Source organism: Tympanuchus pallidicinctus, unplaced genomic scaffold (assembly GCF_026119805.1).
Source record: "Tympanuchus pallidicinctus isolate F22 unplaced genomic scaffold, pur_lepc_1.0 scaffold30, whole genome shotgun sequence".
In the NCBI taxonomy this organism is placed as follows: domain Eukaryota; kingdom Metazoa; phylum Chordata; class Aves; order Galliformes; family Phasianidae; genus Tympanuchus; species Tympanuchus pallidicinctus.
Window position 1 is genome coordinate 3,376,793 of NW_026294748.1, and position 20,900 is coordinate 3,397,692.

General features: G+C 47.0%; 1 protein-coding gene across 11 annotated transcripts in view; it reads left to right on the forward strand.

The window, feature by feature from the left end:
• Positions 1 to 20,895, forward strand: part of GRAMD1B (GRAM domain containing 1B) — a 110,207-nt gene extending 89,312 nt beyond the window's left edge. For 8 of the 11 annotated variants that reach the window (XM_052697028.1, XM_052697023.1, XM_052697024.1 and 5 more), the window contains 16 exons: positions 979 to 1,063; positions 1,956 to 2,059; positions 2,215 to 2,310; positions 2,805 to 2,885; positions 4,725 to 4,840; positions 5,260 to 5,473; positions 6,135 to 6,324; positions 6,656 to 6,799; positions 7,676 to 7,794; positions 9,047 to 9,189; positions 9,825 to 9,928; positions 10,331 to 10,534; positions 10,771 to 10,861; positions 12,210 to 12,317; positions 14,247 to 14,364; positions 15,095 to 20,895. In XM_052697028.1, coding sequence (XP_052552988.1) covers positions 979 to 1,063; positions 1,956 to 2,059; positions 2,215 to 2,310; positions 2,805 to 2,885; positions 4,725 to 4,840; positions 5,260 to 5,473; positions 6,135 to 6,324; positions 6,656 to 6,799; positions 7,676 to 7,794; positions 9,047 to 9,189; positions 9,825 to 9,928; positions 10,331 to 10,534; positions 10,771 to 10,861; positions 12,210 to 12,317; positions 14,247 to 14,364; positions 15,095 to 15,184 — 2,007 coding nt within the window. In that variant the 3' untranslated portion in view covers positions 15,185 to 20,895. Of the gene's footprint in view, positions 1 to 978; positions 1,064 to 1,955; positions 2,060 to 2,214; positions 2,311 to 2,804; positions 2,886 to 4,724; positions 4,841 to 5,259; positions 5,474 to 6,134; positions 6,325 to 6,655; positions 6,800 to 7,675; positions 7,795 to 9,046; positions 9,190 to 9,824; positions 9,929 to 10,330; positions 10,535 to 10,770; positions 10,862 to 12,209; positions 12,318 to 14,246; positions 14,365 to 15,094 lie in introns of those variants that run through there. The other 3 variants (XM_052697025.1, XM_052697027.1, XM_052697034.1) reach the window with 3 other exon arrangements.
• The last annotated feature ends 5 nt before the right edge of the window (positions 20,896 to 20,900 follow it).

The window sequence follows — 20,900 nt, forward strand, 5'->3', positions numbered from 1 at the left end:
AGATGTGTGCCCACCATTCTGCATTGGGAGAGTTGTATTTTGCAGCTGGAGGAGGTAGGAAAGGATTGTTGAGAGGAAAGGGAGGGTTCCCCAGGTTGCTCTGCCATTCCTTTGTGGGGATGAAGCATGAGAGATTTGATGAGATACTCAGTCTTCCTGAAATTGCACCTGCCTTTATTTAAATCAACTCTGCCTGCAGAAGATGTTCTGGCTGTTCTGAGCTGCTGTCAGCATGTGCATGGCATTAGGAGGTGATCTTTGGCTGGAATTGTAGGCCCAGGGACAGACTTGCATTAAGCTCAGTAAAGACCAGAGAGAAGCCATCTCCTGATTTCCCCACAGCCAGCAGCACGGCCTCCTCTGGTGCCTTCCATGAGGTCTGCAGAATAAGTGAAAAACGTGGTTGAGCCCCCACACAAACCTCTTCTGCAACCACGTTCCCCCTCTGCCAGCAGGTAGCAGTGGGTTCACTGGCTGCCAGGTGAAGCACTTGATGAGGAGGGGAAAGGGAATGGCTGCGTTACTGTGGAGCTGTTGGTGACATTGATCACTCAAGCTCCTGTGTCAGGGCTGCAGCTGTACTTAAGCTCCTATTGTCTGGGGTTGCTCTGCTGTTCATGGCATTGGTAGCTAACTGATGCATTAGAACTGAGCATGTATCATACCTTGGACAGTGTATGATGGCAGGAAAGGAGATTTTCTCTGCAGTCACAGCTCCCATGCAGTTCTGCATTACAAAAGTATAGACCTTCTCTGCTGTACTTATTCTTCCAAGTCAGGTTCTCCTCTTCCTCTCACTTAATGCAATGATTCCCACATCCTCCCATCTGTGTGTCTGCTGTGATGGGAGCTCCTGGCCTCATGCTTTGTAAGTGCATCTGATCCCCCTTCTCCTTATCAAGGTGTTCCTGTTTTCCCACTCCATTTCTCCACACTCATGCCTGCCCCTCTCTTTAACAGGCTCTCTGTTATTTGCAGGTATTGAGTCCGACCTACAAACAACGGAATGAAGATTTCAGGAAACTCTTCAAACATCTTCCTGACACGGAGCGCCTCATCGTAGGTAAGGACAGTCCCTTTGTGCAGTGCTCTTTTTTTGTGCAGGCCTGTGGTTTTAGGATTAAAGCAGCACATGTATATGCAGCATGTCCCTCTCCTAAGAGGCTGCCACCAGGAAGCAAGCCTGTTGTCTCCTGTCCACAGGCAGTTCCCTCTCCTCACTCTTTCCAATGGATGTCATTTGTTTGGCTCACGGAAAGCAAAGCTGGTTGGTATCGGCGGTGTGTTGTCTCCTGATGGTTTGAGGAGCATGTTCTCCTCCACATCTCCCCAGATCTTACTGTTAGTGTCTGAGCTCTTTCCTCCATTGGTCAGGGTTGCGTGTCTCAATGTGCACACTGCTGAACTTCCCTTTTTTTGAACTCTTTTGTACATCTCCAGTGCTCCCTACTCACACACCACTGCCTTCCCTAAATACATTTAGGCTTTGGTCCTGCAGTTGATTAGTGACTGCCTGCTGCATTGCATCTGTTCTTTTATCTTATGTAACTGATGATCTCATACCATGTCTCATACTGCTCAAGTATGCACTGTACTAGCAGAGGACTAGAAATTGTTTAGGAGGAGGCTTAAACTGGGAGAGAAACAAGCAACAACACTAGAAGGTGAGAAGGAAAACCCAGGTTAAAGTCTAGAAGTACTTCATAAAATGCTACCACATGGCCAGCTAATGGGGCAAGGCAGTGTGTCACTAAGAGAGATGGTCTGCAGCACGCTGCAATTGCAACCCAGTGGACAGAGCAGCAGCTGTGGTCCAGCTCCTTCTGGCTTTGCACTGACTTTCTGCAGAATTACGTTGAGTAACTTCCCTTGGTGCTGCTGCTTAGCCTCACATTTAGGCTGTCCTGCCTCCTCATCTCGATGCTCCTTAATTACCATCTGTTGTTCACCTGCAGATTACTCATGTGCGCTACAAAGAGACATTCTCCTGCAGGGCCGCCTCTACCTCTCTGAAAACTGGATCTGCTTTTACAGCAACATCTTCCGCTGGGAGACGCTGGTAAGGCTCTCTGACTGGCACACTGAGCATGTGTTTTACGTCAGTGTATTTGCTGACAACTTTAAAAGCACTCTTTCCGTCGTCCTTCTCACCAGTGTCTCTCATTACCTGCTTTCTTTTTCTGCCTTCCCCTTTCTGCATGGCTCTGACTGTAGCTGACAGTTCGCTTGAAGGATATCTGCTCGATGACCAAGGAAAAAACAGCACGGCTCATTCCTAATGCCATCCAAGTTTGCACTGACACTGAAAAGGTACCTCCTGGAAGCCTCCACCTCTGGGGCCACAATTTCTGGGTGTCACGGGCAGGGGAATGGAGTTAGCACCACCTCCATGGGAGTTTTCTGAATGGAAAGGACTGCTGGTGGTTCATGGGGCATGGGAGAAAGCACGAATGGAAAAGGGCTGGGTGCAGAGCTTCTGCAGACCGTGGGCTTCAGCTGAGTCTGGAATTCATGTATGTAGCTCCTATACGGAGTGTTGTGGAAGTAGAGCTGGGTTATACAGTATTCCTTAGCTGATGGAGTCTTTCTGTGCTCAGACCAGCTCTGTTGGTCGAGAGGCACTCAGCCACGCCATGCAGGCTCTGTGGACTTGTATCTGTGCCCAAGAACCAAGTGGCAGTGCTGTACGGCTTGCTCAGCCCTTCTGTGCACTGTCTCTGAAAAGTGATCCAAAGAGGTGTTTATCTTCATCTCTTTGAGGGCCTTTTCTGAACTGATTTTTCTTTCCATCTCTTCCCATTCAGCACTTTTTTACTTCCTTTGGGGCTCGAGACAGGACGTACATGATGATGTTCAGACTCTGGCAGAACGCTCTCCTTGACAAGGTATTGAGGCCAGCACCTCAGCATTTGGGTGGAATGAAAGGCAGCTGGGGTATTTATGCAGAAGCACAATTCCTGGGACTAATTGTGTACATAAAAGATGTAATGGCAACAAGCACGTGTGTTTAGATGAAGCAGGGACATTGCTGTGGGTGCAAATATCTCTTTTTGCATGGAATTCTGTCTACCTACAGGCATGTCTTGCACATGCAGTGGGTGTCTCTCTGACTCTGCTGAGGTGTGGAAGCCTCGGAGAGGTTTTTCAGCTCTGTAATCAAATTACAGCCCAGAAGAAAGCAGTTCAAACAGTAACACAGACAACTCAGCACACAGACAGTGTTCTTAGTATGTCTGTGCTTCAGAAGTGTAAAGGGCATCCCCAGTTAGAATGAGAATGGTGCGGGGTGCATTGAGTAAAGGCTCAGTGGGTTGGATTTTAAAATAAAGTGGGAAAATGCACCTGCTGTGCTAGAATCACTGTATACACTATATTTGGTCTGAGTATCTGTTCCACTGTCCATTGAGTATTTCTGGCTTTGCTGCATGAGTGAGACTTATGAGCTGATCGTACAGGGCTGCCAGCGTTTGGAGATGTTTGGGCTTAAGTTCACACTATACTGAAGGCTGAAGTTGTCGTGTACCAGAATGCCCTGTCCTGAGGTTGGGGTAGTATCTAGTGTGCAGAGGGATCACTTTGCAATAGGCAGCTTCTGTTGCTACCATATGCTGTAATTTAATCAGCCTTTGGAAGTTCATAACAAAATTTAGTGCCCTTGGTTTCAAAGTCATAGCGAATGGGAACTGAGATACGGAGCGATCAAGGCAGGAAACACTTAGAGAGTGCTTTGTCCCTGTGTGGGATCAGTGCCTAGCAGGAGAGGGAGTGACAGAGCCGAGTGTGGTTTTCTTGACAGGAATTCAGTGTGAATTATAGAGAGTGTATGTGAAAAGAAGGTCAAACAGAATGAGAAATTGATTCTGGATAAATATTTCTCATTTGAGTCTTTTTTCTCATTTTTGATGGCCACTTTTAGGAACTAGTTTAAAAATTTCCTGCCTTACCACGTACAGTGACTGTGCGAACAAGTTCAAGCCAGCAATTCTGAAAAAGTCCCCTAGGGTTATTTTCCATCATTACCAAGAAATCTTTGTCATTGGTCATACATTTCTCACATGTGAAAATCTGTTTTCTTTCATTCATGTCCCACGTACTTAAATCACGAGTTCTGCCCCTTTTCTTGAGCTGCAGAATGCAGTCATATGGCAGTCAGCTGACCTGCATCCCTGAAAAGTTGGGCTTTTGTGAATGGTCTCGTTAACTCATTTTCTGTTTTTAACTTGAGATACATATAGGCTTTTCCCAGTAACTTCTCTTGATTTTAAACTGCAGCAGAAAATGTTTCTCTAGATAGTTTTCCTGGTTTCTGTAGTTTTCAGGGGGCTTCCATTTAAGCAGATTTGGAGGGAAAGAAATCTCCTAATGCACTGGGCTTTGGCATGGCAGGAGACATTATTTGGAGCAGAAAAGGTAGGAGGTAGGAAGAATGCATGTGGAGGAAAGCAATGTTTTACTGCTTGCATGGTTGCATGCACAGCATTGTAGTAGTAGGAAAACACATTTCTTGTGCTGTTCTGGGTGTAGCTTCATGCTGGGGAAAAAGGGCATCCTAATCTTCAGTGCTGCTCACTGCCATTACCTGCAACAGGAGTCAAACATGAAAATTGTTTAGACAGTGCTAAATTAGCACTTGGCAGTGTGAGTCCCAGTGTAAGCGTGGTGTATTCAGTATGGTTTAGTTGTTTGGGTTGAAAGTGTACCCTAATCTCTGTTCTCTCTTCTAGCCTCTCTGCCCAAAGGAGCTCTGGCACTTTGTCCACCAGTGTTATGGGAATGAGCTGGGTCTGACCAGCGATGATGAAGATTATGTGCCTCCAGATGATGATTTCAACACAATGGGGTGAGTGAGGGAATGGTGTCTGTTTGTGATGAAGAAAAGATGGCTTCAGGAGAGCGAAAGTCCTTCAGTATTTCATGTCGAACTGCTGTTTGTCCCTGCTGAGAGGTTTTGGGTTCTGGCCAAATATTTCTGTGGCAGTAGGTGTGTAATGGCTAAAAAGCTGGAAGTGCACCAGTTCCTCCTAGAAACTGGTAGGAGCTGAAATAGTTGCTTCTCCATTTGCTGAGTTAGATGAGTGATCCTGTAAATGTGCCAAAGTGTCCCATTCACTGGGCTAGTCAGCATGTTGCGTGGTCAGAAAGTGCTGATGCTTGTCAGTCTGTGTATAAACACTTGAATAATTTGGGCTTGATCTCCCCTGCTCTTCCAATCAGACTAGAGACTGCACAGAAATATTCTTACTTGCTCTGTGTGTCCAGTTGTAGCTGTACAGAGAGGTGTAAACATAAAAACCTGTGTTCTCTGTGGCGTCTCAGCTACTGTGAAGAAATTCCCGTGGAAGAGAATGAAGTCAATGACAGCTCCTCAAAAAGCAGCATGGAGGCCAAGCCAGAAGCTAGCCCTCAGCTGCCAAAGAAATCAGTAACTGCCAGCACTCTGACATCCACAGGGAGCAGTGAAGCACCAGCCTCAGTAAGTGTCTTCCTCCACTGCAGTGGCATCACTAGTCCTTTTTTCTGGGATTTCACTGGCAACCACAATCCGTGTGAGATCCTTTTGGAGCTTGTGACATTTGCCTGAGGGGATGAAAGCAAGCTATGCCTGACCTAAAAGCTATACATCGCACTCCCAACAGCAAGGCTGTTTCCCCACTTACATTTTAAGGTTGAAAAGAAATGGAGAATTGGAGATAAAGGAATTACAGTTCTTCCTCTGCCTGCAGCGTGGTGGAACTGGTGGGCAACTTTGTTAGCAGTGCGGCAGGGTGCACCTTGTTTGACTCTAACCTGAACTCAGATTTTCCTAGCTGGTGTAGTACTTGTCTGGAGCACAAAAACTCTTGTTTGTGCACTTGTCTGAACAAATGAAAAGCCATGTGTATATCCCAAGCTTGAATTATGTGTGTTTTTTTTTTTGAGAGGATGTGATCTAATGCACCCATGTGCTTTATGCAAGTACCACGTGGTAACTTTTCACCTCTCCATTATTTAATTTCCAGACATGGAGAGGCCAAATGTTGAAAGGTGTGATAGTACATGAATATGAACAATATGCAGATATGAATAGTTGTCAGAAATAATCCCCACTTTCTAGTTGCTGGTGGTGCCCTCACTGTGCTCTGTCCTCGCTGCAGTTTGATGGGGTGCTACCAGAAGAGGAGGAGGCGGTAGCAGAGAGTCCTGTGGAAAAAGACCTTGGCATTGCAAATATCATGGGAGAGAAGATAGAGATCATTGCCCCTGTGAACTCCCCTTCCCTGGACTTCAATGACAATGAAGACATTCCCACTGAGCTCAGCGACTCGTCTGAGACCCATGATGAAGGTATGCAGGGCAGGCCATAAGTGCTCTCCTTTGTCTCTTCCAGGGAGGGACTGGGACAGCAAATACTGAATTTGTTTTCTGGACCTTAAATTCCAGATGCAAAGAATTCTTGGTCTAGACTGCAGGAAGTGAATATGGGGGGGTGGGTATTTGGAAAATGTCCCTAAAAATTGCCATTACCCCTCCTGATGTCCCTGCTGTTGTCCTGGGATCAGTGGAGAAAAAGGGATAAAAGCAATTTCCATTCTGTGAAGCACTGTCCTGTAAAAGCACAGCTTGTGATGCTGGTACAGAGGATCAAGGTGGGGCTGGTGGGCCTGTTTTCCTACAGGTGAAGTCCAGGCATTTTATGAGGACTTGAACGGCCGTCAATATGTGAATGAAGTGTTCAACTTCAGCGTGGACAAACTGTATGACTTGCTTTTCACGGACTCCCAGTTCCAGAGGGACTTCATGGAACAGCGCCGGTTCTCTGGTAAGCTGCTGCTGGCAAAGCCCAGCTGCTGATGGGGGCTGTGCTCCCTGTGAGTTGCAGACATCTGCACAGAAGCAGGGTCTTAGTGTGAGCTCTAGAGCACATCCCTTGGAAGCACAGTGTGGCTGATGATAGAGGCACTGGGTAATGCTGCTGAGGGACTGCTGTAATTTGTACTGATGGCAGTCAAAAGCAAGCAGAACCTGCCTTGTTTGGCCCTGTGGGTTTATTGTCTAAGAGCCATGTGTAAGTTTATGGTTGAATCACATTCTTTATCTGTGTTTTTTTTGCTGTCAGCTAAAGTCTGATCCTATGTTCAAGGCCTAATAATCAACAAAATAGCTAGCTCTACACCAGACACTGGCACACAGGCTGATGATGCACAGAGTGCATTCCTTGGCATACTGCTGTCCTCCTTTCCCTATAACTCTAGGATGCAAAAGGAGCAACAACTCCAGCCTACCTCTTCTCCCTGCACTGCAGGAGGGGAAAGTATTCCTCACACTTGTGGTTCCTTGTGGGTGTCTAAATCTGAAGCCGTGCTGCAGTGAGGCTCTTTCTGCAGCTGCTCTGCTTAGCCCTCAGATTAGCAGACTTGCAGGACTCTGCAAGCTCAGGGCAGAGCTGCTTGAAAGCAGCTCCAGGCAGAAATATTCCCATCTAATCTTGGGAGAGGATGCACCTTGTCCCTGCAGTGATCACATTTAGTACAGGAGACCTCTCCTACATACTTACTTGAACTGTAGTGCTTCTGCAACTGAGCTCTGCAGGGGGAAGGAAATACTCTCCTGAGCTTGGTTATTATTTGGATATGCCTTTTTTCTGACTTGACATCCCTTTCAATTACTTTGATGGAATATTGTTTTCTCCTCTCAGATATTATCTTTCACCCCTGGAAGAAGGAAGAAAATGGCAATCAAACCAGAGTGATCTTGTATACCATTACCCTCACCAACCCTCTGGCTCCCAAAACTGCCACTGTCACTGAGACACAGGTATGTGAAAGTGCAGCATTGGTGTAATGCTTTGTACAAACAGACCTGTGATTTTCTTTCTTGCCTCAGGCATGCTGCTTTGCACGTTTGCATCCTCCCTATCCATTTTCCTTTACACATTTTTCTTGTATTAACTTGCTACCCAGTATCACTGCAAATGTGAAGAGCTGATCTTAAGCTCTCACTGGTTTGTGCTTCAAGGAAAGGACTGTTGTATTTCCAGCAAAAGCAGATCTGTTAGTCACCAAGCAGCAGGTTCTAACATCTGTCTGTTGTGGTGGTTTTTGTGCTGCCCAGCACAGGACAGTCACGTACTGTCAGCTCATCTGTGTCACAGCTCTGCACAGAGCTATCAGGATTTTTAGTGGTGAGGACAGTTAGATGGCTGCTGTAAAAGGTAAAAAATAAAATAAAATAAAAAATGAGAGCATCTGCATTGTGTTAGAAGAGCTGGGCTACCTATATCCAGTAGGTGCTACAGAGATCAAAAGCCTCCACCCATGTCCAGAGATGTGTTCAAGTGACCAAGGATAAGAGCTGTAAGTTAGCTTGAGAGAATATTAAGGGGAATCAAGAAAAGATGGGGGTGGCTCAGCAGTGTGCTTCAGGGAAGGAGAATCCCACCTTGCAAAGGTGGGAAGAAGTGTGCTGTGCAGAAGCAAGGACTGTGTGCAGGGAAGGTAAGAAAAAGGATAGGATAGGGTGATGGGCAGAGGGCACACTTACAGGCAAGCAAGGACATGGGGTATTTTATTCTGAATGTGGTGCCAACCACAGAGGTGCACTTTACTGTGTCCTCACCACAGAGGTAAGTGGGAAGAGTCTGTAAGAAAAGCCACAGTTTTATTATGGGTCTTCAGTTACTGTGTCTGTTCCCCCTTGAGGTCTTTTTGGAGACAAATGAAGAAGCAGATCAGAAACAGTTAAACAAACTGATTGATGTGTCCTTACAGTGTTCAGATTTGAAGGACCTCTGTTCAAAGCAGGGTCAGCTCTCCTTTTAGATCAGGTTGCTAAATGGAAAGCTAGATATTAGTTCAGTGAGAAGAGATAACACCCGCAAAGGTCCCTCAGAATTGGTCCTCATGTGGCAGAGAACTGTCTCTGATGCAAAATGCTGGATGGGGCTTGGGCATGGGCATGGTCTATTTGTCACGGGGCTGCGTTTGTGAAGTGCTAGTAAAGGTGCCTATCTATCAAAGCCATGTTCTAACCAGACTAATAGTTGCCTTGCATGCTGTCTTTTATGCAGACAATGTACAAAGCCAGCCAAGAAAGCGAGTGCTATGTCATAGATGCAGAGGTGCTAACTCACGACGTCCCCTACCATGATTATTTCTACACCATTAACCGCTACACACTGACTCGTGTTGCCAGAAACAAAAGCCGACTCAGGTACACTTCTGGTGGGATGAACAGCTTTACTGACAACCAAAAGTCACCTTTGGGTGGGAGTGCTTCCCTTGGTCTGTTAGGAGGGATGGGGAGAACTGAGCCTTGTGTCCTTGTTGCCAGAAAACTCCTGTCGCAGAGAATTAGCATGGAGCAGCTGCCTGTTGTGGCAGCACTGAGGAAACAGTACAGTTGTTGCAAAGGACTTGTGGTTGGGCCAGGGAGAAGATCTGCAGATTGAATTCTTTGAAGCAGTTGTTTGCAGGAGCAGCTGCCATACGCAGCAAACAGAATGCACTAAGCAGCAGGACGTACTTGCAGGCTGTGCCTCTGTGAAGCACCAGGAATTTGGTATTAGGAAAAACTGTAGGGCTTGTGTTTCACTCTGCTGAGTAATCTATATGCCTGCCTGCACATGGCCAGGGGTGTTGGGAATCCTCTCAGGTGAAGCTCTCTTGAAGCCTTCCTGCTTTTGGAAGGACTTTTCATGTGGTGTTTCTGATGTGGAAACACAAAGGAAAGAAACCATTCCAGAGATAAGCGTGGGCATGATGGATTTTCATGTACACATTGACAAAGGACTGGGAATTGATGTAACCTCTGGAAGGAAAATGGAGAGTGACTTCTCCTTCTTGCAGGGTTTCCACAGAGTTACGTTACAGGAAACAGCCTTGGGGGCTGGTAAAATCTTTCATTGAGAAGAATTTCTGGAGCGGCCTGGAAGATTATTTCCGTCATTTAGGTAAGGGTGGCAGTGACCAGAGCTGCTGCAACGACAGCAGCACTCTCAGTAGCTTATGCATGTCTCCTATAAGCAGGCAGTGTAACGGTGTGGTAGCTGCTGCTGGCCTGCTGGGGATTAGACTTCAGAGAGGATTTTAAATGGGGTCAGCCAAAGTTACTGCCCAGCATCTGGCAGCACCTGCTGATCATCAGCTCCTCTCTAACACATGTGTGGGATAAGGGTTTGGCTGAAGGTGTGGGGGATCTGTAGTGTGTACTGTGGCACAGTCATCTCATACCCCGGCAGTCAATACCTGAACTCCATCCAGCTGCTGTGCCAGTAGAGAGCTCAGAGTTTGTATCATTGCAATGCTATGTTTATGCTTCTATTAAATGCTTTCTCTCCTCATTGTCACTGCAGAAAGTGAACTGACCAAAACAGAGAGCACCTACCTGGCTGAGGTCCACAGACAATCCCCCAAAGAGAAAGTGAGCAAGCAATCAACAGTCCGCCGGAGGAAACGGGCCCATGCCCATCTGCGGGTGCCGCACTTGGAGGAGGTGCTGAGCCCTGTCACCACCCCCACAGATGAGGAGGTTGCTCACCGAATCAAACATGTGGCAGGTAAGGAACCACAGAACCCTCACACTCAGGGATGGAGAGCTGGACAAGCCCTGGAGACAAGCTGGAAGTTTGCTCATGGAGAGTTAAAGGAGAGAAAAGCCTGGGCTTTCCAGAGCAGTGAATCCCTGAGTATTGTTTTGAATAAGGTAGAGGATCATGTAGTAGGAAAACGTAGGAAAAACATTGCCCTCTCCATGGGACAGCATTTCATAGCCTACACACACCTGTCTCCTCAGGTTCCACACAGACACGGCACATCCCCGAGGAGAGCCCCAGTGGCTTCCACCTGCAGAGTGTTTCCAAGCTGCTCCTTGTCATCAGTTTTGTGTAAGTGATGTTTTTTATTTTAACTCTGCCTTCACAGTCAGCCGTTAACTTTTTCCTCTCATGTTTCTGGTGTTCTCTGCTCCTGTCAGTGTTCTCACTAGATCAGCAACAAGAACCATATTCAGTCTGTCTTGGGCTTATATTCCCATGACTCAGTCTTCATGTGGAAAGGGCAGGAGTGGTTATTGCTTCTCTGCCTCCTGGCCTGCCTGTAGCTTTCATGTGCTAGTGCTGCAGCTGTAGCTGGGCAGGGCTGAGAAGCAGTACAAATTAAAGCAGCAGTCCAGGTACAGCAGGTGTTTTTATTGCTAAGGAAGCTGAAGGCATAATATTAAAACTGTGGAGGAACAGCAGAACTTGTGGTCACTCTTTTCATAGGATCCACTCACCCTTTAGTGAGGAGGCTGAGATTGGCAGACTGGGGTTAGTTAGTTTTTCTGCTTTTTTTTCCCTAGGGGGAGGAAGGCTGCAGAAGTTTACAGCTACAACTCAGAGCTGTTGGAGAAATATGTGCCTTTGTGACAGTTTTGGGCAGGCACCTGGTGCTGCCTTCTGTGGTTAGACAGGTGAATGGCAAGGCACAAAAACTTTCTCTTGCAAGCTGCTAGCTTAGCTTAGAGCCCTCCATGTGCTAACCCTGTGTGCTGAAAGCAGTGGTTTGCACAGCCTGTGGTGGCATTCCCACTTCAGCACAAAGCAAGAGTGAGGAGTGCTGGCTGCAGTGTGCCTTTACGTGGCAGTGCCCTGCATGAATGCTCTTTATAGGTGCCTGTAAGAGCCCCACAGCTTGTCTTTTTTTTGTGGTTGAATTTCACCAGTAATTGCAAGCCCACAGTTTGTTCTTTCCCTCTTGAGTCTCTTCCCACTGTTCCTTCCTGCCCTCCTCCCTGCTATTTATCTTCTGTACTGTCTGTGAGCCTTCTCTGCTCAGCCCAGTTTCTCCTATTCTGTGTCAGTCTGTTTCTAACCTGCAGCTACTCCGTCTTTTCTCTTCCCTGCTCCCATTAGGATCTGTTTCAGGTACTGTCTTTCTCTCTCTCTCTCTTTTTCTTTTCTTTTAAACCTCCTTATTCTCCTGTATCCCTCCCTTTCTCCACATTCAGCACGTCCACTCATTCAGTCTGATGCATCAGTCATTGCTATCTGTCCTCCTTATACATCTCTCTCATGTGATGAAATTTTGGGTTCTGCTTTCTTGGCCTTTACCCAGAGTAAATCCTCACTGACACACAGCATGGACCTGGGTCCCAGGAACCTTGAGAAAGCCCTGGGTGTTTTCCCAGGTTTGACAGGCAGGCAGTGGAGTAGCAGCACTCACACAGTAAATGACTGCTTTCTTCATTTGCAGCCTGGTGTTGCTGGTCATTCTCAATATGATGCTGTTCTACAAACTGTGGATGTTGGAATATACCACCCAGACACTCACAGCATGGCAGGGCTTGCGGCTACAGGAAAGGTACTGTCACACCACCTTTGTTTTTACTTCTTCTTGCATGTTTCCTGCTGGTGTTAGAGATATCAAAGCTCAGGGCTACGTGGTAGATTGTTTCTCTTTTGTATGTAATAGATGAAACATGTAATAGGTTGAAGCAGATAATTAGCTCCAGCTACTTGTTGGGGAAAAGCCCCTCCCTCTTCCTCTCCTTTCCTCTTTCTTTCCTTCCCTCCCCACCTTCTGTCTCTCTTCCTCTCCCTCCTCTCTCTCCTCCCCTTCTCTCTTTCTTCTTCCCCCCCTCTTTCCCTCCATAGTTAAGTATAGCATTTAACTTACATGCTGTTTAATATTACATCTAGCTCTGTGCCCCTGTACACACAACTTTGTTGTGTTTTAACTGCAGTTGCTGTGACCTACACCAAACCCACCTGCTGGGTCAGAAATAGTCTATGCTCACCCTGAGGCTCCCCTGCCCATTCCTTTGTATCCGTGTGACTTACAGTTGGCAGGGACAGTGAGTGATCCCACATACAAGTATAATCAATGCTCTTCCTTTAGACAAAGAAAGCAACAGTTGTTAGAAGTAGACAGCTATTTATTAGAGATTGAGAGTGCATCCATTTTTAAATTGCAGTAGCTTTTTGTTGTAATGCTTGAAATGTCATTGCTTTATATCCATGTTTGGAGCTGCTTGAGCAGGACAGTTGCAAGCACTCAAGCTCCTGGGAAGCTTGAGATTCTGGAAAGATCACCAGGACAGGTTGCTACTCACAACCAAGTGGCTGCAGCAAACCAGGCAAGTAGGTGAAGCACAACTGGCTCAAGGTGAGGATAAATCTCTGCAAAACAAGGAGCATCCCTGAAGCAGTCAGCAATAGCAAATGAGCAGTGGGTGCTAAGTTAAGAGAAGAACCTCTGTTAAATTATAGCACTAGGAGAAAAAACAAACATATCTGAGAGGTTATAGCCATAGGAAGGCTATCCACTCAGTTTCCAGGGAGGACATATGAAAATCTCCACTACATCCTGTAAAGCTTAAGAGGTATAAGACAGGCAATAGCTAAGCAGGGAGGGATTCTAAGAGGTAAGTTGAAGGACAAAGCAATGATTTAGTTGTTTTACAGACAAGCAAAGCCCAAGAGAATAAAGAAGAGACACCCAGCAGAAGACAAAAGTTTATCTACAAGCTTACCTACCTTTAGAAACCAGTGAGGCCCAAGACAAAGCAATGGAGTTAGATGAGGGCATACAACGTACCTCTCCAGGGAGAAGTGTGCAAAAAGGGCCCTGATATGCCCTGAAGTCTTCCTGCAACTGTCTTGACTCTGCTCCTCCTCGCATCTTTATGCTCCATGGAGCACATCCTCACCTTAGCCCAGGCAAACTCCACCTGCTATTCAGGCACACTGCTTGCACCTGTTTGAGCCCCTGAATTGCAGCTCAGGGCAGCCAGTCCTGGGGATCTTCTCATCAGTAGCTTGACTGCTTGCATCTGGAGGATTGATTAGGCCTGAAAAGAGGAGACAGTAATTAAGAGATAAAGAATATCTGACATTAAGACTGACACAGCAGGAAAAAAAACCACCCCCCAAAATATGGAAACTGTACAGGATTACCTGTCCAGCTGTGTTACATTGCATTCCCCATCAGTGTCATGGTGCTACGTCCTGCTGTATTCATCTCCCAGGCAGTGACAACACACTGCTCCCCTGACACATAGGCATTTGGTTCCAACACACTACAGCTCTTCTGCAAAAGACACCTTTGCTCCTAATTACCACAGTTAAGGTAACAGTGATAGGCAAATGTTAAGAGAATTTGCTTCTTTCAGGTGTGAGGATTTAACAGACACTGATGCTATCTACCACCCCCTCACCTGCTGGTCCACTTTGCTCATCCTTGCCTAAGTAGTTTCCCCAGATTCACTCCTGCTCCTATTCTGCTTGGCAGGTTACCCCAGTCACAGACAGAATGGGCCCAGTTACTAGAATCTCAGCAGAAGTATCATGATTCAGAGCTACAAAAATGGCGTGAGATCATCAAATCCTCTGTGATGCTTCTAGACCAGGTGAGACCACACATCCCAGCAGCACTGTGAGCAGACAGTCACCGTGTCCTCCCAGCCCATCACCTGCAATCCCTCAGCCTTACATGGACCAGTGCAGCCCATCAGGTGCATTGCCTCTGTCCCATCTCCCTTTAAGTCAGTCTTCTGACACTGGGTTGGGCAGGAGGTCCCAAGGGCTATACAGATGGGTTCTCTATCATCTCACAGGCATCCAGACAAGTCAAGGAGAAAATCCTGCAAGCCCAAAGCCTTATATTAGACAACACAGCTTGTATCTAGTCTCTGGCATCTGAGAGGGTGCTATAAAGACCTTGGCACACTGTTTGCAATGCAGAATTTTTCTCCTTGACTCTGGGGTCGTATGTAGCTTACAGGGACAAAGGCACAGGCCCTACACAGCACAGATGCAGCCGTTTTAGAACCCATTCCCTCAAGAACAGCTAAGACACCAGGCAGCTTGGAATGGTATTCATAAATGAAAGAAGCTGCTGTTCCCTAAGGTGAGTGCTTGTTACCCTGTGCATCACTCTGCTCGACCCTTATTTGTTAGCTCACTGGCTCCCATCTCCTGATTGCCCTATTGGTTGCCCAGCCCTGCTACACAAGTCCCAAAAAACAGATGTTTATGGTATCAATACTTACATGGATGGAGGAGGCACCGATGAGGAAGGAAATCCCAAAGTGCTGCCACCTTCAGGGTAGCACATTGGAGACGTTTCTTGTCTTGCAGATGAAGGATTCACTAATAAATCTCCAGAATGGCATCGGGTCCCGGGACTTCGGGTCAGATCCAGAGGAGAAACGGAAACGTTTCCACTAACAGGCAGGAATGCAGGAGGCCAGAGGACGGTGTGCAATATGTGTAAATAGGATATATAAATATATATATATATAAATATATATACAGAATATAAATATATATATTATATACAGATTTTAAGAGGAAAAAAAAAAAAAAAAAAGCCTACGTACCGAGAGGAAGGACTGACCTCCAACACTGGCTGAAATGGAGAGTCTCAGTGGTAGTGTGGGGTGTGTGTGTGCGTGTGTGTGTGTGTATGGGAGGGCTGTGCTCTCCTGGCACTGAGGTGCACTTAGGGATGCACCCAAGTGTGCTACCCTGGGCCTGTTTGCACCACTGTTCTGTAATATTCCTGGCTGTTTGTCTGTCTGTTTCGTTTCTGTCGTTTCAAAGGGAAGCATCAGAGTGAATGCCCCTCCCCTCCCTGTGCATGAAGGTCCCTGACTGACGATCTGTATCTACACATATAAAGGGAACACTGTCAACTTTCTTACCTTGCTGGCTTCAGGGCAGAGAGGTTTTGGCAATCACCGTCGATCCCTTACAAAATGATCCCCCATTTGGAGAGGAGGCCTCCAGAGGAATTGCTGTAGGTCTGTGGAGAGCGGGTCTCCCTGGCAATCATCTTCTACGTCTCTTGGAGCAGAAATGCAATTTGCTGCCATGCTGGCCAGCCTGGTTCAGAGAGCAAAGCACAGAATGTAAATGAGCTTGAAATGCTTTCTCCAAACACTTAGTTTGCCTCCTCCTGTATTTGATAGTGCATTAACAGCCAAGGAGAGGGCAGGGAGCAGGAGTATCTGCCCACATGGTGCTTGGAGGAAGGAGAGCCACACTGCAGAAAGCACACTTCCATTTCTTTTGACAGTGTCCCCTTTACTTTTGCTGTGGTTCTCTGCTTTCTGTGTGCTTGGGCCCCTGCCATTAAGCCATTCCTGTGCTGAAGATCTACATTGGTGCTGATAAGGGCTGCCTGTGGGACTTCTCACAATGGGGAGAGTGCCCCAACTCCAAAAGAAAACCAAAATGAGTATTTATATGTGAGCACTCCTTCCTGCCAAGCTGTGTGCTATCAGCACAACGTGGAGTGGGAGAGCTAAGGAAGCAGCAGAACTGTTCTTGCTGTCCTGCTTGGTAGATTTACCTCTCATCCCTGGTCTGCGAGATCCTTTTGCTCGTACCTCTTAGCTCTCATCTTTACTTCTGAGCTACAAAGGAAACTAATTCTTTTACTTCAGCAGTGACAGCAAAAAGGATATCTTTGCTTTTGATACTTACATGCCTGCATCTACAGGGCCTCCATCAGCCTAGGAGAGATAAGGAAGGGCCCCAGGGAATAAAAAAGACAGAAAAAGTACAGCCAAGGAGTGTGGGATAGACCTGGGTGTTACCCACGGTGTAAGGCAGTGACTGGGATCTCTCCTAAGCTAGACAGCACTGCGTTGGCTCTCTAAGCAAGTCAGGTGGCAGACCTGCATTAAAAAAATAGTATGCATTTTTACTTCTCCTAAGGCATTTCTCCAGATTCCTATTAGCAGCCACGTGAGGGGACAGGGACTGTGCTCTGGGTAGGATGGGGGCTGCAGGAGTAAGCAATTAATAAATGCTTTCTCATCTTACCCAACCCAGTAGGTTAGGTGATCAAGTCACTGGTGCTCAAGTCTCCATCTTTGTCCAGAACCTTTGTTCAGAACCAGGCCACGTCCACCTCCTAGATGGCAGGGAGGAGTCAGCTGTGTGTTCCCCACAAGAAATGGTGCAGGTCTCATGTGTCCATTGGTCTCTAGCTCTAATTGGCACTGAAAGAGCAGGGGACAAAGGTGAGTGTTTTTTGCATCTTCGTATAGCAGGAATACAAATCCACACAGCTGGGGAAAACCCTCACAAGCTTCAGCATATGGAGTCCAACCAATGGCAAGGTACCTCTGTTAGAAGTAACCTGCTGATTTCTCCCAGCCTGCCTAATAATTTAATGACCAAACACTAGACACAGTATGAGCTAGAGAAGAAGACTGACAAACAGGTTATTGAATGCACTTAAAAGGCTGTGAAAGCAAGGTACAATTGGCAATGCCTCGAGAACTAGGGAGTAACTTGCATTTATGACTGTTTCATTTCATGCTGCTGACTGCTGTGATGCTCCCTGACTTTTTCCAGGGATGCTGCTGAAATGGCTGCTATACAATGAATCTGAGCTGCTAGAGCCTGAGAAGGGCATCCTGCTGCTCTTCACCTTGGAACCAGGGCGCCCCAGTTCCCTGCTGCTGCCTTGCCACTCTGGCTGAGATGCTCCTTCACCAGTTGCTAAAGCACAGAAAAATGCTTTGCAGCCCATCTTGCCCTCTTTTAGTATTTAATTCCATAGGGTAGGAAAAAATAAAGAGAGAGGAAGGCCTGTGTTTGCTGCCTAGCCAGAAAAGGAAAAGCAAGAGAAAGAAACCTGGAATGGGGGTCTTGGCAGCATGGCCAGCAAACTTCTGTACATACACAAACATAACCCAGCAGAGAACAGAAAGGGTCCAAAATAAATGCCAGTAGCTAGAGCTGCCTGCTTACCAAATCTGACATTCTCTTGCTAGTTATGGAGGCAAGAAATCCCTTTGCTCATTGGTGCATCCTCCTTTCTCTGCAGCATCTCTGCAGACTGTGGTGATTCTGGCTGTTCCCACTGGTACAGCTTCCTTGGGCTTGAAGACAAATTAATGTTATACACAGGCAGCTGTTCATTAGCACTACTGTTCATTTTACCTGCAGATTAAACTGAGTTTAACATGTTTGACATAAATGATCTGTCCAGCAAGTGGAGCTGGTTTGGATGTGCTGAATTTTGGCAGCTACAAAAGAGACTGTCAAAGAAACATGGCTCCAGCCAAATGTGAGCATTCATGCCAACAGAGTGGCCTGATTTGTGCCAAGTAAGATGCTACCTATCAGCAGGAGGGAGATGACGAAGCTCTGCTTGCCAGTTTGTCTATGTCACCTGCTTCTGTAGGAGAAGAATACATCATTAATTCTGCTTGATAGGATTTTAATAAACACATACCTTTTAATGATTACCTAAAAGGAAATGTTTGGATTATGGCATCTGGGATGAGCTCAAGGTGAATTTGAGCACTTTCCCCTTCAGACAGACTGTTTGTTTCAGGAGCTCACCTGGATGTAGGTGGGGACAGACTTCAGCCTGCTCATCCCCTCAGCACAAAACTATGTAGCCTACCCATATATGCTTTTCCCCACCTTCATAGGAGCCAGTAGAAAGTTCACAACTGGGAACATAGTGCCAGTACTTAAGATGAGACCTTTTGGATATGCTCTGCAATGATTTCTGTGACAGGTAGGCATGCAGTACACCAAAGCTGAGTAAAAGAAACATCTGCAAGCCTCATATTTTGGCTGCATGTAAGAAGTGCTACTCAGAAGTGCATATGTGCAGGCTGTGCTGAGTGCAGCCCTTCCTTGTCACATGGCCTTTATCCCTCTTCCTTTCCTGCTAGCTTTGCCTTCTCAGATCTGTATAGAGGAGACAGAGCAGCCTGCAGCTTGTACCCCCCCCAGCACCAGGAAAGAGCTCCAGGCTGAGGTGGTTCTCTCCATACTACTCAAGAGTGGGAAAACTTTTGAGACTCTTCTTCCTCTTGGGTTCATTTACACAGAGTTGATTTACATCAAGTTAGAATGCGAGTTCACACGTATACAAACCCCTCTGTGAATGCTGGTCTCCAGGTCTATTGCAGTGACCTGGGAAGAGGCTCTGACCCCAGTAGGTATTCCTTCTTACCATCTGGCTAACTAACATGCTGAGTCCTACTCTGCTACCACTGCGAAGAGGCCATGCTCTTCTTCTCTGTAAGAACATCCCTAGTTGCATTCCCATGCTTGCTCCCAGGTGAGGTATGTACCAAACTAACCATTTTCCAGCATACAACCAGGCAGCTCTAAGTTTCCTTTTCCTAACCAGAACAGCAGGTTGACGACTTTCTAATTTAAAAGCTAGAAATTTCTGGTTCCACAGAATGCTGAAAGTGGCACAGAACTGAAGCTGCAGTGCTTGGTGCTCGCAGCACTGCTGGCTCGGGGCAGGAGAGGCAATTCTGTCATGTTTCTCAGGGCAGCTGGCAGAACTGTGCTGGCAAAACTTTGAGGTATGTGCTCACAGGGTCTGCTGCCATTGAGAGGTTTTGTGGTGGGGTCATGTAGATTCTGGCTTGGTCTTTTCAGTCTCAGCACTAGTTTAAATATCCAGTAGGGGCTTGCTTAAGAACAATACTCAAAACAGAGACTCTTAAACCAAAGCACCCGAGGTAAGTAGCTTGCAAAACATTCGTGTCAGCGTAGTTGCTGAGGTGTAACTGTGCTGCCTATTTGGCCTGTTCCCTCTGCCTGGCATGCTCTGATCTCTGTGCTTTGCACCCTCCCCTGCACGAGTCTCTTTGTGCCATAATACCTTTCTTTTTTAGATGTGCACACTGGCCAAATAATATCCTCATGTCTTTACTGACTGCCGACTGAGATTATTCCCTGACCTAGCCAGACAGCATGGGCTTCAACCTCTGCATGGATCCTGGTGTGCCATGCTTCCCTCTCCCACACCTTTCGCAGCACTTGCTATGGCTTTCCCCTCTCCCACACACCTCTGCTGCCAGACAATCATTCCCTTTGTCGTGGATGGACTGACCTGGTGCTGTCCCTGCTTGCCTTCCCTTGATGCTGTCTGTTTGCCCTTTAAGCGAATGTGTTTTGTTTGTTTCCTTATTTTATTTTTCAGTAGGGAAAAGACTTCCTTCTGTGGAAGGAGTGATATTTGCACATGGCTCAGGGAGGAAACCTCCTCTGGCCGTTTCTGTTACCTCACTCATGTAGGCCAATTCCATTGCTAACGTTAAATGGCCACCCTTCCCCAACCCAAACTCCAAGAATCGGTAGGGAATAAAACAAATGTGCAGCTCAGGTTCTACAGCTGCTTGGTCGTGTCTCAGTCTCGGCCCAAACTGCCCCAGCAGCATTAGGAGGTGGGAGAACGGCTGTTGCAAAACAGCTCTACCCAGCAAAGAGGTGGAGCCTGCGCCACACACGTGCATTCCAGTCTTTGCAAGCCCACCTCCCTTGAAATAGCACTTAGCAGAGCAGATACAGCAGCACTAACCTGGCTCTTGGCCCGACGAGCTCAGAGCAGAGGGAGGAGCAGCAGAACCATCGCAGCGTACATCTCTGACCACCAGGACTGGCACTGTGTGGCTGTGGCACCTCTGGGACGTCGTCACTCTCACAGCAGTTCATCTCATCACACGCTCCAGGGCTGGGTAAAGCTGCTAAACACCCTGGAGTGTGTTCTGCCCACCTGAGCCCCAGATCCTGCAACCCCCAATTGCTGCCCTAATGGCAGATGAATGAGGATCTCCTCTTGTCAGCGAGGCGAGGGAACGGTCACACCGACACCCATGGGTGTGGGCTTCCCTTCTGGATATCAGCACCCGGGAAGCAGAGGCTGTTGGCCACAGCCTGCAGCAGTGATGTGAACTTCAGGGTGGGCCGGGGGAGGACCCGTGGTTTTGTTTTAGGAGTTGTTTAACTGTCATCAGGTTTGCGCTGTGCGCAAAACGCGACAAAATGATGATGAAACTTACCTGCTAGAACCTAGGAACTGTAAAGGCTATGCAGCCAAAACTCCATGTAAGTAGCTAGAACAATGGAAGTACGGTATAAATTAAACAAAAAAGTCTATCAAACCACAGTG